Source organism: Suncus etruscus, chromosome 9 (assembly GCF_024139225.1).
Source record: "Suncus etruscus isolate mSunEtr1 chromosome 9, mSunEtr1.pri.cur, whole genome shotgun sequence".
NCBI classification, from domain to species: Eukaryota; Metazoa; Chordata; class Mammalia; order Eulipotyphla; family Soricidae; genus Suncus; species Suncus etruscus.
In genome coordinates, this window is record NC_064856.1 from 25,890,317 (window position 1) to 25,907,158 (window position 16,842).

The 16,842-nt window shown below is 41.7% G+C and overlaps 1 protein-coding gene across 1 annotated transcript in view; it reads left to right on the plus strand.

Annotated features, from left to right (window-relative positions):
- The window catches only part of STK4 (serine/threonine kinase 4), a 120,043-nt gene that overhangs the window by 11,805 nt on the left and 91,396 nt on the right, over positions 1 to 16,842 (plus strand). The window contains exons 3-4 of the mRNA XM_049779254.1: positions 10,303 to 10,431; positions 12,338 to 12,452. Of these exons, the coding sequence (XP_049635211.1) occupies positions 10,303 to 10,431; positions 12,338 to 12,452 (244 nt within the window). The remainder of the gene's footprint in view (positions 1 to 10,302; positions 10,432 to 12,337; positions 12,453 to 16,842) is intronic.

The following is a 16,842-nucleotide window of genomic DNA, read 5'->3' on the forward strand; positions in this document are numbered from 1 at the left end:
GAGTTTATGTTAATACTTTGGGGGTTCTTCTTTTTTTTTTTTTTTTTTTTGGTTTTTGGTTTTTGGGCCACACCCGTTTGACGCTCAGGGGTTACTCCTGGCTATGTGCTCAGAAATCACCCCTGGCTTGGGAGGACCATATGGGACACCGGGGGATCGAACCGCGGTCCATCCGCTTGCAAGGCAGACACCTAACCTGTAGCGCCACCTTCCCGGCCCCGGGGGTTCTTCTAATTCAAGAAAAAACCTGTATTTTAACTTGGAAGAATGCTTTTTTTTGGGTCACACCTGGCAGCGCTCGGGTTACTCCTGGCTCTATGCTCAGAAATCGCTCCTGGCATGCTCAGGGGACCATATGAGATGCCGGGATTTGAACCACCGACCTTCTGCATGAAAGGCAAACGCCTCACCTCCATGCTATCTCTCCGGCCCAGAAGAATGCTTTTTTGTCTAATTACTGCATGTGTTTTAAACTAGGTCATCTATGTAGCAGAGTTTTGGGGGGTTTAGTGTTATATATGCCTAGTAATAAATTGTCAGTAATATTGAATCCAATACTGGATTACATGGAATAGATTTCCATGGATTTCCACCTATGGAAGAAAAAAATTAGTCACTATCTTTTTTGAGTTGGAAAAAATGCTCTTTGGAGTCAAGTGCAAAATCATGCCAAGAAAGGAAGTAAAAGATGACAACCAGCTGTGCTGCTGAAAGACAAAGACAAGATGAAGCTGGAAACTGCAAGTTGCCTGATGCCAGGCAAGGTAAGGAGAAGCGTGACCTCCCTGTCACTTTTATGTCAGCTGGCTAGCCTTACTCTTTTTCTCCAGACATTGAGTCCAGTGCCCTTCATTTAACAGTGTTCATGGGTTGTACTTGGCAATAGGCAGAATTGTCTATTTAGCTAACTAATTTCTTTCACTTTTAGTTGAAAGTATATTTAGATACTAGAGTTGATACTGAGCTAAAATCTTTGCTCTGTTGTTTACTAATAATAAACAAATGAGCATAAATAATTTGTTTGATATATATATATATATATATTTTGGTTTATTTGTGTTTTTTTTTTAAACTTTTTTTTTTTTTTTTATGGTTTTTGGGTCACACCCGGCGGTGCTCAGGGGTTACTTCTGGCTGTCTGCTCAGAAATAGCTCCTGGCAGGCACAGGGGACCATATGGGACACCAGGATTCGAACCAACCACCTGGATCGGCTGCTTGCAAGGCAAACGCCGCTGTGCTATCTCTCCGGACCCGGTTTATTTGTTTATTTGGGCCACATTCAGCTGTGCGCAGGGCTTACTAGTGGCACTTTACAGGAATTACTCCTGGTGGGGCTCAAGAGATCATATGGGGAACCAGGGAGCAAACCCAGTTCTGCTGTAGAAGGCAAGCACCCTACCTTATCTCTCTGGTCCATAATTGCTTAATATTCTTAAACTGCACACCTTCATCTATAAAGGTGACAATCGTAGTATCTCTTGTATAGGGTACTGGTGAGTATCTCTTGGAATAATGCGGAGTAAAGTGTATATTGTACTATCTATGTCACATTTTAAGTGCTTAGTAACTAATATCCGTTTTCTATTAAAAATTATTTTTGTTTTCCATTTTTTTTGTTTTGTTTTTTTGGGCCACACCCGGCGGTGCTCAGCGGTTACTCCTTGCTATCTGCTCAGAAATAGCTCCTGGCAGGCACAGGGGACCATATGGGACACCGGGATCTGAACCAAGCACCTTAGGTCCTGGATCGACTGCTTGCAAGGCAAACACCGCTGTGCTATTTCTCTGGCCCCTGTTTTTCTTTTTTTTTTTCTTTTTTGGTTTTTCAGGCCACACCCATTTGATGCTTAGGGGTTACTCCTGGCTAAGCGCTCAGAAATTGCCCCTGGCTTGGGGGGACCATATGGGACGCCAGGGGATCGAACCGCGGTCGTGATCTTTCCTTGGCTAGCGCTTGCAAGGCAGATACCTTACCTCTAGTGCCACCTTGCCGGCCCATTTTGCATTTTTAAAGCATGTTAACAGAATATGTTTTAGAATCTTTCCATGTTAAATCTTATGTCTAAAAGTATATATAGGCCTTCTTTGGGTGTAGGGAATGGATTGGGTTATTGCTAGTAGTGCTCAAGGAATATCTCAACTCTCTGCTCAGGTTCTCTTCTGCCGATGACCTATGCAGTGCCTGGAATCAAACCCAGGCCTCTCAAATGAGGAGCGTGTGCTCTTACCCTTTGTGCTACTTCTCCAGCCTTATTAGGTGTTCTTGGAGGTAGTCCTGTTTGAGTTTGGGGGAATGTCTGACAAAACAAACAAACTAGAGACTATATTTTAGGACTATAATATGAAGGAAAACTAAGCTAATGATAATTTTAAATTGTGTTTCAGGCCTATGAATGATTCTCTCAAGGAACTTGGAAATTTTCCTGAAAAGATCATCAGGGAAAGTACTTTGGATTTCCTCATGTTATCACTGTGTTGTTCTTTTATTTTTTAATTTTATTTATTTTTAATTATTTTTTGTTTTTTGGGTCACACCTGGCAGTGCTTAGGGGTTACTCCTGGCTCCATGCTCAGAAATTGCTCCTGCAGGCACTGGGGACCATATGGGATGCCGGGATTTGAACCAATGACTGTCTGCATGAAAGGCAAACGCCTTACCTCCATGCTATCTCTCTGGCCCCTGTGTTGTTCTTTTAAAATGATACCACAAGCACTTGCATCCTTCTTCCTAACTGTATGGATCTGGAGACATGTCATTTAATTCGCTAACACTTGAAAGAAGACCTGAACTTCACTTTCTTAAAACCAATTTAATGACATACTTAAATTGTTCTGAAAAATGAATAGACTGTGGACTCTTACTGTCTTATGCCTTGTGGAAGGAACTTTGAAGAAAAGATTGCACTGAACTCAGAGACTACAGTCATGCTTTGTTTCAAGGAAGTCATAGTGGATCTATGGCAAAATCAAGATTCCAGGCCAGGATGAGTAAACCATCACTTGGAAAGTTTTGAATTAGTTTTTTTTATCCCTTCTATTATACTTAATGTCCTGCACACTGACTTATGACTTTATTATAGGGTAATAACAAAAAATGTCTTGCCTGTGGCTACATTGCTAGTGAGTGTAGGGACCAGACCATAGCACAGTGGTAGGGTGTTTGTCTTGCATGTGGGTGACCCAAGTTCAGTTCTCAGCATCCAAAATGCCCCCCCCCAAGCACTACTAGGAATAATTCTTGAGTGTAGGACCAGAAGTAACCCTGAGCACAGATGGGTGTAGCCCCAAAAATAGAGCAAAAGAAAAGAAAAGAAAAGAAAGATGTTCCTACTGAATTTGGGCTCGTAAATTAGCTGTATTAGTTTTTATTTTTCACATTGATCCTTGACTTGCTTGTCGTCTGAGAAATACTTACTTTCTATACCATCTTTACTCTCTGATGTTAAATTTCAATGAGTTGGGGCTGGAGAGATAGTCAGAGTGGTAATGCTTTTGCCTTGCATATTGTTGACCTGGTTTTTTTTTTTTTTTTTGTTTTTTTTTGGGTCACACCCGGCAGTGCTCAGGGGTTACTCCTGGCTGTCTGCTCAGAAATAGCTCCTGGCAGGCACGGGGGACCATATGGGACACCGGGATTCGAACCAACCACCTTAGGTCCTGGATAGGCTGCTTGCAAGGCAAACGCCGCTGTGCTATCTCTCCGGGCCCTTGACCTGGTTTTTATCCTTGGTATGGCATATGGTCCCAAGCACTACCAGGAACGATCCTGAGCACAGAGGCAGGTGTAAACTTTGAGTGCATTGGGTGTTGGGTGTGGTGAAAAAAAACAAAAAACAACTCCTTGCTCCCAGATTTTGTTGTATTATTTCATTTGTTGGGGAGATAATCAGGTTTTGGGAAACTTGCTTATATATAAGTGAGCATGAGGTCATCTTCAATATTCTTCAAATTATGATAGATAGGTATAATATGTGGGATTGTGATAGTTAATTTTTCATATGAGCTACTGAACTTTTCTTTCCTGAAGATAGTATAGGGAATTATGGAAATCTTTCTGTTCAAGATTACTGAATATTTCAAATGCTTAATAATGACTGTTAAGGACATGAAAATGTAAACATACATAGCCAGCTATAGAGAATGGTTAAGAAAGGTAGTTGTGGAGCTGGAGAGATAGCAGAGTGGCATTTGCCTTGCAAGCAGCCGATCCAGGACCTAAGGTGGTTGGTTCGAATCCCGGCGTCCCATATGGTCCCCCGTGCCTGCCAGGAGCTATTTCTGAGCAGATAGCCAGGAGTAACCCCTGAGCACTGCTGGGTGTGGCCCAAAAACCAAAAACCAAAGAAAGAAAAAAAGAAAAAGAAAGGTAGTTGTTATGATAAGACATGGGTAAAACATGTCCTGTCTTTCTTTTTTGTTTTTGTTTGTTTGTTTGTTTTTGGGTCACACCTGGCAGCGCTCAGGGGTTATTCCTGGCTATCTGCTCAGAAATCGCTCCTGGCAGGCTCAGGGGACCATATGGGATGCGGGATTTGAATCACCATCCTTCTGTGTCTAAGGCAAATGCCTTACCGCTGTGCTGTCTCTCCGCCCCCATCTCCTGTCTTTCTAAGGAAATGACAGTGGTGCTCCTTTCCTGAACTACTTGTTTGGGAAAAGTTTCCCATTCATTGACTAAAGTTGAAGGGAATTGCCTGATCACTGCTAGAAAGTATTATTGGCTTGTGGCCTGGGAAAAAGTGGAAGTACCAGTGTGACAATAGGGTCTGGACTTAGTAGACTGCATTCAGTTATGGCAGTGCTTCTCAACTATTTTCTGTCATGCCCCCCTAGGAAGAAGAAAACATTTTTCGCGCCCCCCCCCCCACATGACTGTAAATAGTATCTTTATTTAAAGAAACTCTAACCTGGGTCTGAAGAGATAACATGGAGGTAAGGCGTTTGCCTTTCATGCAGAAGGATGGTGGTTCGAATCCCGGCATCCCATATGGTTCCCTGAGCCTGCCAGGAGCGATTTCTGAGCATAGAGCCAGGAGTAACCCCTGAGCGCAGCTGGATGTCCCAAAAACAAACAAACAAACAAAAACCAAAAAACAACTTTAACCTACAAAATAAAAATATATAAAATAATTTGAGCTAATTTTTTTTTTTTTGTGGTTTTTTTTTTTGGGTCACACCTGGCAGTGCTCAGGGGTTATTCCTGACTCCAGGCTCAGAAATTGCTCCTGGCAGGCACAGGGGACCATATGGGACGCCGGGATTCGAACCGATGACCTCCTGCATGAAAGGCAAATGCCTTACCTCCATGCTATCTTTCCGGCCCCTTGAGCTAATTTTTTAATCAGAGGTGATATAAACATAAACACGGGGCTTAGCTTGTTATGACAGTGTTTGCCAAGGTCAAACGCGTCCCCCTTTATGGAGCCTTGGGCCCCCCTGTTGGGTGCCCCCCCTATTTGAGAACCACTGAGTTATGGTGTCTTGAGGGGCACAACTGTGAAACTCCTCATATAAAAGCTGATTTAAGTTGTACAAGTTGGATGACTAAGCTGAGAGAACTCTGAAACCATAGGACTTCCTGTAGTGATCAGAAGAGTGAGCACCAGATAAAAGAGTATCATTCGGGGGAAAGGATGCCCATCAAGGTTGGAGAGAAAAGATGGAAAGTTAGGCCTTGAGTGTGGCTAACACTGATTCTACCCCAGGTTCCACATAGTGTCCCAATTTCTGCTGAGAGTGACTCTGAAGCATCACTGGGTGTGGCCCCACTCTTAAAAAGCCGGGGATTGGGGCAGGGCAGGGCGGTGGCGCTAAAGGTAAGGTGCCTGCCTTGCCTGCACTAGCCTTGGACCGCGGTTCGATCCCCCGGTGTCCCATATGGTCCCCCAAGCCAGGAGCAACTTCTGAGCACATAGCCAGGAGTAACCCCTGAGCATTACCAGGTGTGGCCCAAAAATCAAAAAAAAAAAAAAAAAAAAAAAAAAGCCGGGGATTGAACCTCGGTCTGACCTAGGCTAGCGCAGGCAAGGCCTATTGCTTGCACCCACCAGTCTGGCCTCTCTGGTGTGCTGTTATTACTGGGAAGAGCCTTCCCAGAAACCCTTCAATAGTATTTCCTCAAATTTTATCGACCAGAACTGAGTCACTGCTCCAGAGATGAGTGGGAATTCCCCCCGTTTTGGGCCACACTCAGCTTACTTCTGGCTCTGTGTCCAGAAATCTCTAGTGAGGCTCAGTGGTGCAATTTGCAAGGCAAGTACCTTGTCTGTTCTATTGCTCAAGCCTTGTGACAATACTGTTGACTGCCTTGAACTACCATACCCTGGCATCAAGATTGCCACCATAATAAATTGGGGCAGGGTTGGTACAAGCAATAAAGTAGGAGGAAGTGGTTAACTTTCTCTAACTCAAATGCTATATACAACATTTAAGAATTGTTATGCAAAAATGTCAATTTAAGAATTCTTGTAAAATAGGGATTTTTGTTTGTTTTGTTTTTGGGTCACACCCAACATTGCTCATGATTTAAGTCTGGCTCTGCAGTCAGGTTTTGCTTCATTTATTTATTTAGGTTTTGGGCCACACCTGGCGGTGCTCAGGGGTTTCTCTTGGCTCTGTGCTCAGAAATTGCTTTTGGCAGGCTTGGGGGCTATATGGGATGCTGGGGATTGAGCCTGGCCCGTGCAAGACCAATGCCCTGTCACTGTGTTATTCCTCTGGCCCCAAGAATCACTTCTGAGGGAGTTGAGGGAACCATATGGGATGCCTGGGATTGAATCTGGATCAGTTTAGTGCAAGGCAAGCACCTTACCTGACATATTATCTCTCCAGCCCCAGAGATGGACTTTTTAAAAATGTGATCTGCATGGATTTTGTTTTATTTTAGTATTTTGGGGCCACACCCAGTGGTGCTCAGTGGTTACTTTTGGCTCTGTACTCAGGAATTACTCCTGACAAACTTTGGGGGACTACATGGGGTGCTTGGGATCAAACCTGGATTGGCTGCATGAAAGACTTGCCCATTGTACCTCTCCAGTCCAGGAATAAATTTTTTTTTTTTTTTTTTTTTTTGGTGTTTTGGGCCACACTCGGTGATGCTCAGGGGTTACTCTGGCTATGTGCTCAGAAATTGCTTCTGGCTTGAGGGACCATAGGGGATGCTGGAGATTGAACGCAGTCCGTCCTAGGCTAGTGCTGGCAAGGCAGATGCCTTACCACTCAGTGCCACTGCTCCACCTGCTCCCCACCCCCGGAAATTTTTTTTTTGGTTTTTGTGTCACACCTGGAATGCTCAGGGGCTAGTCCTGGCTCTACATTTAGAAATTGCCGCCGACAGGCTCGGGGGACCATATGGGATGCAGGGATTCGAACCAACGTCCTTCTACATGCAAGGCAGATTCCCTGCCCTACCGCTCTGCTATCTCTCCGGCCCCCCAGGAATAATTTTTAACTGTCTTTTTCATAGCTAGAGTACTCAGCTACTTTGATATACTCGGTTTTTTATTTAAATGGTTTTAAAATGGTTTTATTTTTCTTATTTATATCCAGACAATATGAAGAAGCAAGTGTTTTATGGAAGTATGAAATTTAACTCATTATTTGAGTTTACTTATTTTACTGAGAGATATCTGGGGTTCAAGAGAATATAATTTGTGTAGGATGATGAGGCTATCTTATTTGAACATCATAATTGTCTTGTAAAGTAATTTGTGATATTGTTTTGTAGCTGAGAAAATTGAAACATCAAGGAAAGTAATATATTTGTAAATAATAGCTAAAATTCTAGGTTATTAGGTTCTAAATCAAATGTTCTCTGAACCTCCAAGTTGAATTGATGCTTAAGTTCTTTCTTTATTTTTATTTATTTATTTGGTTTTTGGGCCACACCCAGTGATGCTCAGGAGTTACTCATTTTTTTTTTGATTTAAGTATATATTATTCTTTTTTATTATTTAAACACCTTGATTACATACATGATTGTGTTTGGGTTTCAGTCATGTAAAGAACATCTTTCTATACCTTCAGAAATCGTTCTGGCTTGGGGGACCATATGGGATATCCCATATTGCTCAAGGATCAGACTATGGTCCATCCTAGGTCAGCTGTGTGCAAGGCAAACACCCTACCACGGCTTTGGCCCCTAAGTTCTTTATTTTGATAAATCTTTTTATGTCTATGACCATACCAACTTTAACATGCCCGATCTCATCTGATAATTTTTTTTTTTGGCCACACCTGGGGGTGCTCAGGTGTTACTCCTGGCTCTGTGCTCAGAAATCACTCCCGGTAGGTTCAGGGATCATATGGGATGCTGGGGATCAAACCCACATCCATCCTGGGTCAGCCGCATGCAAGACAAATGCTCTACCACTGTGTTATACCACTCCAGCACCTATTTTGATAAATCTTTTAAGGAAAGATGGAGTAAAGGAGGGGCCGGAGCGTGGCGCAAGGGGTAAGGCGTCTACCTTGCCCGAGCTAGCCTAAGACAGACTGTGGTTTGATCCCCCAGCATCCCATATAGCCCCCCAAGCCAGGAGTGATTTCTTAGTGTATAGCCAGGAGTAACCCCTGAGTGTCATCGGGTGTGGCCCAAAAATAAAAAACCAACAACAACAACAACAACAACAAAAAGATGGAGTAAAAGAGAAAGAATTTACATGTCCTCTGTTCACCTGATTTAAAGGGCTTATGATAATGAAGAGGTTTGATTTCTTTATTAAGTTACATTTTATTTTAAGTACTGGAAGAGGAGAAGCAAGGATTAAAAGACCTTATGCTAGAATGAATAGAAGAAAGCATTTATCTTTGTTCCCATATACTTTTTTTTTGTTTGCTTTTGTTTTTGGGTTACACCCGGCAGTGCTCAGGGGTTACTCCTGGTTCTATGCTCAGAATTCGCTCCTGGCAGACTCAGGGACCATATGGGATGCCGGGATTCGAACCACTGTCCTTCTGCATGCAAGGCAAACGCCCTACCTCCACGCTATCTCTCCGTACCCCGCCCCCCATATTATACTTTTGATAGATCTGGAGAGAACATAGATTTAAGGTCTAGACAGACACAGTCTAGCTTCAATTCCTTTATAACCACATTTTTTTTTAAATTTATACTTATGTTATCTTGGGAAAGTATGTAACTTCTTTTTTTTTTTTTTTTTTGAAAGTATGTAACTTCTGAGCTTGCCACATTTTCCTGTGAAATTGTCATGGTTACATATTCATTGTTTTGATTTTTGTTAAGGATGAAATGAGATGCAGGTTTATGGTATTTGGTAGCTATATAACAGTTTATGCTAATATATTCAATAATTTAAAATGTAGTCTTTAAGATTAGTGAGTTGAGTTTTAAATTCAAGGTCTCATGCATGTGAGACCATGAGGTACCTGTGAGTGAGAGTTGAGAGATAGAGAGGTATTTTTTTTGTTTGTTTTTGGGTCACATCCGGTGGTGCTCAGGGTTTACTCCTGGCTCTGTGCTCAGAAATCGTCCCTGGCAGGCTTGGGGAACTATATGGAAGACTGGGAATCAAACTTAGGTTCACAGGGCTTGGCTGCATGCAAGGCAAATGCCCTACTACAGGGCTTGGCTGCATGCAAGGCAAACGCCCTACTGCTCCGGCCCCAAGAGAGATAGATTTCAACCCAACGTCGAGAGAAAGGAGGGAGAGAGAGAGAGAGAGAGAGAGAGAGAGAGAGAGAGAGAGAGAGAGAGAGAGAGAGAGGGAGAGAGAGAGAGAGAGAGAGGGAGAAAGAGAGGAGAGAGAGGGAGAGAGAGAGAGAGAGGAGAGAGAGAGAAGAGAGGGGGAGAGGGAGAGAAGAGGGGGGGGAGAGGGGGGAGAGAGGGGAGAGGGAGAAAGAGAGAGGGAGAGATTGATTTGAACTCTGGGTCTCATGCATGCAAGACCATGATGTACCTCCCTGGCTCAAGACCGTACTTTTTATGGTAGTTCTTTCAAAACCAGTGTTTTCTCACAATACAGTAACGATTACAGTTTTACAGGTATAGCTACATACCAGGTATTAAGGACTATTAGTTAGAACTATGAGTTTGCTTGTGTGTTATTACTCTTTTTTTTTGGTTTTTGGGTCACACCCAGCAGCATTCAGTGGTTCCTCCTGGCTCTATGCTCAGAAATTGCCCCTGGCAGGCTTGGGGGACCATATGGGATGTTGGGATTTGAACCAACATCCTTCTGCATGCAAGGCAAATGCCTTAACCACTATGCTATCTCTGCGGCCTGTTATTACTCTTTTTACCTCTTGTCTTAACATTATAAATGTTCTTCTTTTCCCATAGGTCCTATGGCAGTGTATACAAAGCTATTCATAAAGAGACGGGTCAGATAGTTGCTATTAAGCAAGTTCCTGTGGAATCAGACCTGCAGGAAATAATCAAAGAAATCTCTATAATGCAACAATGTGACAGGTAAAGGCATGGGGTATCATTTTGGAATTAACATGGTTTTGAATTTGCTGTGATTAGTTAGAAGTAGATTATTATTAGATGATTGATACCTTGGGATGCTTTAATTTAGTACATTGAAGAAAGGAATTCAATAGAATCATGCTTGCACAGTCTTCCCAAAAAATCTAATGGAAAAGGTTTATGTTTTAGAATTTAACTTTTCTAGTTTCTATTTCTGCATTGTATTTTCTTTTTCTTGCTCTATTTAAATTTTTTTCAGTAAGACTTTTTAAACTAGGAAGTAAAGGCAGAGAAGGTGGTGCTGGGTGGTTTTTTTAATGATAATGATCTCTTCTACTTCCTTTTGAGAAAACATTTCTGTAGAGACTGCTAAGAAGAGATCACTCAAAAATATTTCTGCTATAGAAAACAGATTATCAGATAGATATATAAAGAGAGAATAACTAATTTATTATTATTTATCCATCTATCACACATTAAAGCTAAGTTTTAAGTATTTTATTTTTGAGGAACTAAGATTTATCGAGTGCCATAAGCAGGAAGTCAGGCTAATAGGCAACCACAGAGAACACGTGATATGCCCTGAAACTTCATGACAGCAGGGGTTGGTGATGGGGCAGGGTTCCCTCTCTTTATTTAGATTTGAGATAAACAAAGAGTTAGGAGCTGTGCCAGCTCTTAGGAGTTGAAAGGGGAATGAGAAAGTGTTATACTCAAGACTTCCTCTATTCTGCACTTGCCCTTATCAACAGTTAAACTTAGTACTGCCAGCTTGTAGCATCAGCTTTGGGGCAGTGGGTCTCCCTACTGGGAAATTGGCCCAGAGACTCTTACAATGCATAGACTTGTGAGTGCAGTTATTTCTCTTCCCTCTCCCTCCCTGCCTTTTATCCTTCATATGCTTGTGATTGTACTCTGCTAGATAAAATGCTCTTATTTCTTTGCTAATTTGACCAAAATAAGATAGCAGTGTTTCTTTGTCACCTTATAAGATATATAATGGAAGCTCTTTTCAACTGGTAAATTCTACTTCAAACTTTTATTTTCTTTGCCAAACTCAGTGCTACTCATGGCTTACTCATGGCTTTGTACTTAGGAATCACTCCTGGTGGTGCTGGGGGACCCTATGGGTGCTGGGTTGAGTACATGCAAGGCAAGCTCCCTGCTCTCTCCTCTGTAGTATTGCTCAGCCCTGTATTTCAATTTTTTGATAAACTCTAGTTTAAATAGAGATACAAACATCTGTAATAAAAGTGAGATGTTGAAGAACCCAGGCATTAGAAGGAATGCAAAGAAATGTAGAACAGGTTTTTCACTAAAGGAAGCTATGGACTAAATGGACAATTTAGGCTTATATTTTTTACAAGAAAATCTAGTGAACAGTATGATTGTATAGAACAGGCTTCCACAATAAGAACTGGTGGTAATTTCCCATTGAGGCAATAGATACAACAGGAATTTATGAAAGAGAGAAAAAATGTAGTGATCTGTCCCTTAAGAGATTTATCAAGGGCTGGAGAGATTACTCAAAGAGCTGGAACACATTCTCTGCATGAGGGTGGCCAGCATTTAATCCTCAGCTCCAAGTACCACCGGGAGCAATCTGTATATCACCCTAAGATCAACCTAGGCTGTGAGTAGCCCAACTTCTGTTCCAGCCCTTTGAGCCATCGCCCTGTCACCAGGACCCACATAATTTTTATATTTTCATTATTTCATTATTTATTATTTATTGACTTTCAGAAAGGTTATTTTATTTTTGCATTTTAATAGGTCTGTTTTTATTTAACCCTAAGATATGAGAAATTGATTTTTTTGAGCAGTGCAGTTAATTTTGAAGTAATTGGTAGCATGAATTAATTAAGATATTCCAAGGATGTTCCACTAATTTTTTGGCTCTCTCTAGCCCTCATGTAGTCAAATATTATGGCAGTTATTTTAAGAACACTGACTTGTGGATTGTTATGGAATACTGTGGAGCTGGCTCTGTGTCTGATATCATCCGATTACGAAACAAAACGGTAAGATTCTTTTCTAGAACAAGGACTGAGCTTGTCTTTTTGACCATCATTTTTCCTTCTTTGGTATTTTTATTCACATGTACTTTCTTACTACCATATCCACAGGGATGAATCTTTGATGCTTCTTACAATTGCTTTGCTGTTTAATATTTTCTCAATCTGGCAGTTTATCAACGGTTTATAGTAATATTTGTTTTTTTGTTTGTTTGTTTTTTGGTTTTTGGGCCACACCCAGCAGTGCTCAGGGGTTACTCCTGGCTGTCTGCTCAGAAATAGCTCCTGGCAGGCACGGGGGACCATATGGGACACCGGGATTCGAACCAACCACCTTAGGTCCTGGATCGGCTGCTTGCAAGGCAAATGTCGCTGTGCTATCTCTCCGGGCCCAGTAATATTTGTTGTGATTTTTCTTTCCTTTTTTGCTGGAAAGAAATAACTGCCAAATCTTGGTTAAGCAATCAATATTCAGTGTTTCAGTTTTCATCTGATTTTTCTCTTTACAGCAAACTGTGCATATTTACTTCCTCCACATCCTATCAGAATTAATCTCTGAGAGGATTTGATTGTTATTATTTTTTTTGTTTTTGTTTTGTTTTGTTTGTTTTTTGGGTTACACCCGGCAGTGCTCAGGGGTTACTCCTGGCTTTATGCTCAGAAGTCACCCCTGACAGGCACACGGGACCATATGGGATGCTGGGATTCAACCACCGTCCTAATGCATGAAAGGCAAACGCCTTTCCTCCATGCTATCTCTCCAGCCCCTGATGTTATACTTATTAGGATATAAAACTAGGAATAAGGTTCTAGTTCTGATTCAGTGGCTGAGACTTTTCACTCAGTAAATGTGTGTAGAAACAAAGTGCAATAATAATGTGAATTGCAAATATAACTTATATTTTTAGGTCTGAATAATCTAGTAGTAAGGTATGAATCCTATTCTTCCTGGTAGTATGCTTTCTAGTAAAGCAGCAAAAAGCAAATTTGTTTTTTTGTAATCTTATCTTTATTTAAACACCATGGTTACAAACATGTTTGTAGTTGGGTTTCAGTCATAAAAAGTACACCCCCTCTTCACCAGTGCAACTTTCCTGCCTCCACTGCTACCCATCTCCTTCCTCCCCCACCCTCTGCCTGTCTTTGAAATAGGCATTATATTTCTCTCACTCATGATAGTTGTTAGTATAGTTATTTCTCTAACTGCACTCACCACTCTTTGTGGTAAGCTTCATATTGTGGGCTGGTCCTTCCAGCCCTCATCTCTATTGTCTGTGGGTATTATTGCCATACTGTCTTTTATTTTTCTTAAATCCCACAGATGACTGAGACTATTCCTTGCCTATTGGTCTCCCTCTGACTTATTTCACTCAGCAGAATAGTTTCCATGTCCATCCACGTATAGGAAAATTTCATGACTTGATTTTTCCTGACAACTGCATAGTATTCTATTGTGTATATGTACCACAGTTTCTTTAGCCACTTATTTATTATCTGGGTTGTTTCCAGATTCTTGCTTTTGTAAATAGCACTGCAATGAATATAGGCATGCAGAGGGCATTTTTGTATTATGTTTTTGTGTTCCTAGGGTATATCCCTAGGAGTGGTATTGCTGGATCATATGGGAGCTCAATTTCCTTTTTTTTTTTTTTTTTTTTGGTTTTTGGGCCACACCCAGTGACGCTCAGGGGCTATGCACTCAGAAATTGTTCCTGGTTTTCTGGGGACCATATGGGATGCTGGGGAATTGAATCAGGGTCTGTCCTAGGCTAGTGCTTGCAAGGCAGATAGATGCCTTACCTCTGGTGCCACTGCTCCGTCCCCAATTTCCAGTTTTTTTTGAGGAAACTATATTGTTTTTTAGGAAGGCTGGATTAAATGACATTTCTACCAGCAGTGAATGAGAGTTTCTTTCTTCCCACATTCACGCCAGCAGTGGTTATTCTTGTTTATTGTGATGTTTGCCAGTCTCTGTGGTGTGAGATGGTACCTCATTTGTTGTTTTGATTTGCAATTATCTTCCTGATGATTAATGATGTGGAACATTTTTTCATGTGTCTTTTGGCCATTTGTATTTCTTTTTTGAGGAAGTATCTGTTTCTTCTTCCCATTTTTTGATGGGGTTAGTTGTCTTTCTCTAGTTAAGTTCTGTCAATACCTTGTATATCTTTTTTTTGTTTTTTGGGCTACACCTGGCAGCAGTGCTCAGGAGTTACTCCTGGTTCAGTGCTCAGAAATCGTTCCTGGCAGGCTCAGGGGATGATATGGAGTACTGTTAATCGATTAAGGCCATCCTATTTTGGCCACATGCAAGGCATATGCCCTATTGCTGTGCTATCTCTCTGGCCCCTTGTAGTTTTCTTTGTAGAGGTTCTTCATCTCTTTACTTAAGTTGACTCCAAGGTATTTGGGTTTGTGTGGCATTAATATGAATGGGATTGTTTTTTTTTTTTTTTTTTTGGGATGTCCATTTCTTTATCATTATTTGTGTATAAGAAGGTCACTGATTTTTTGCTTGTTAATTTTTTGGGGGGCCACATCCGGCTGTGCTCAGAGGTTACTCTTGGCTCTGTGCTCAGAAATAGCTCTTGGCTTGCTTGGGGTACCATATAGGATGCCTGGAATCGAACCAGGGTCCTTGCTACATGCAAGACAAATTCCCTACTGCTGTGCTAGCTATTCAAGCCCTCCTTCTAACATTTTTAAGTCTAAAGTTTGTGTCATCTGATATTAATATGGTCACTCCAGCTTTTTTTCAGGGAGTTGTTTACTTGGATGATTATCCTCCAACTTTAGATTTTGTGTTCATGTTTATTTTGACTATTCAGATACATTTCTTATAGGTAGCAGAATGTTGGATTCAGCTTTTTGATACATTTTGCCATTCTTTGTCTCTTAACTGATGCACTTAGTCCATTGACATTGAGAGAGATAATTGTCATGGGATTTAGTGTCATCTTTGTGTAGGAGTTTGCTGTGTCTTGTCTTTTTTTTTTTTTTTTTTTTTTTTTTTTTGGTTTTGGTTTTTGGGCCACACCCAGCAGTGCTCAGGGGTTACTCCTGGCTGTCTGCTCAGAAATAGCTCCTGGCAGGCACGGGGGACCATATGGGACACCGGGATTCGAACCAACCACCTTTGGTCCTGGATCAGCTGCTTGCAAGGCAAACGCCGCTGTGCTATCTCTCCGGGCCCGCTGTGTCTTGTCTTGTCTTAAAGTAGATCTTTTAGTTTGTCTTTAAAGTCTGGTTTAGTGTCTGTAAAGTTTCTGAGCCAATGTTTATCCATGAAGCTGTGTATCCTTTTTTTTAAACATGAATGTGAGTCTGGCTGGGTGAAGTACTCTTGGCAAAGCATTCATGTTTTTATTGAGTTTTATCACTATCCCACCACTGCCTTCGAGCCTGGAGGGTTTCTTGTGACAGGTCTGCTGTAAATCTTTTTTTTTTTTTTTTTTTTTTTTTTGGTCTTTTTGGTCACACTTGGCAGTGCTCAGGGGTTACTCCTGGCTCTATGCTCAGAAATCGCTCCTGGTAGGCTCAGGGGACCATATGGGATGCCGGGATTCGAACCACTGACCTTCTGCATAAAAGGCAAACACCTTACCTCCATGCTATCTCTTTGGCCCCCTGCTGTAAATCTTAAGGATGCTCCTTTGAATGTAATTTCGCTTTTTGATCTTTCTGCTTTCAGTATTCTTTTTTTTTTTGATCACACCTGGCAGCTCTCAGGTTCACCTGGTTACCAGGTGTACCAGGTTACTCCTGGTTCTATGCTCAGAAATTGCTCCTGGCAGGCTGGGGGGACCATATGGGATGCCGGGATTCGAACCACCGACCTTCTGCATGAAAGGTAAACGCCTTACCTCCATGCTCTCTCTCCAGCCCCCTGCTTTCAGTATTCTATCCCTATCTGTGGGATTTGACATTGTGACTAGGAGTGTCTTGGGGTGCTTTTCTTTTTTTCAGCCACACCCACTGATGGTCAGGGATTACTCCTGGCTATGTGCTCAGAAATAGTTCCTGACTTGGGGGATCATATGGGACACCGAGGGATCGAACCACTGTCCGTCCTAGGCTAGTGTGCACAAGGCAGACACCTTACCGCTTGCGCCTCTGCTCCAGCCCTAAGGGGTGCTTTTCTTTATATCTCTTTTAGGTGATACTCGTCAGGCATGCAGGATTTGGTTGCATGTTCTCTTTAGCTCTGCAAGTTTCTCTGCAGTGATATCCTTGACTGTTGATTCTTCATGGGGATTTTCTTTCTGGGTCTTCTCTGGGATTCCATTGATTCTTATCTTGTTTCTATTGAGTTTATCAAAGACTTCTATTTTCATTTGTTTTTTTCATTCTTTTTTTTTTTTTTTTTTTTTGGTTTTTTGGGCCACACCCGGCGGTC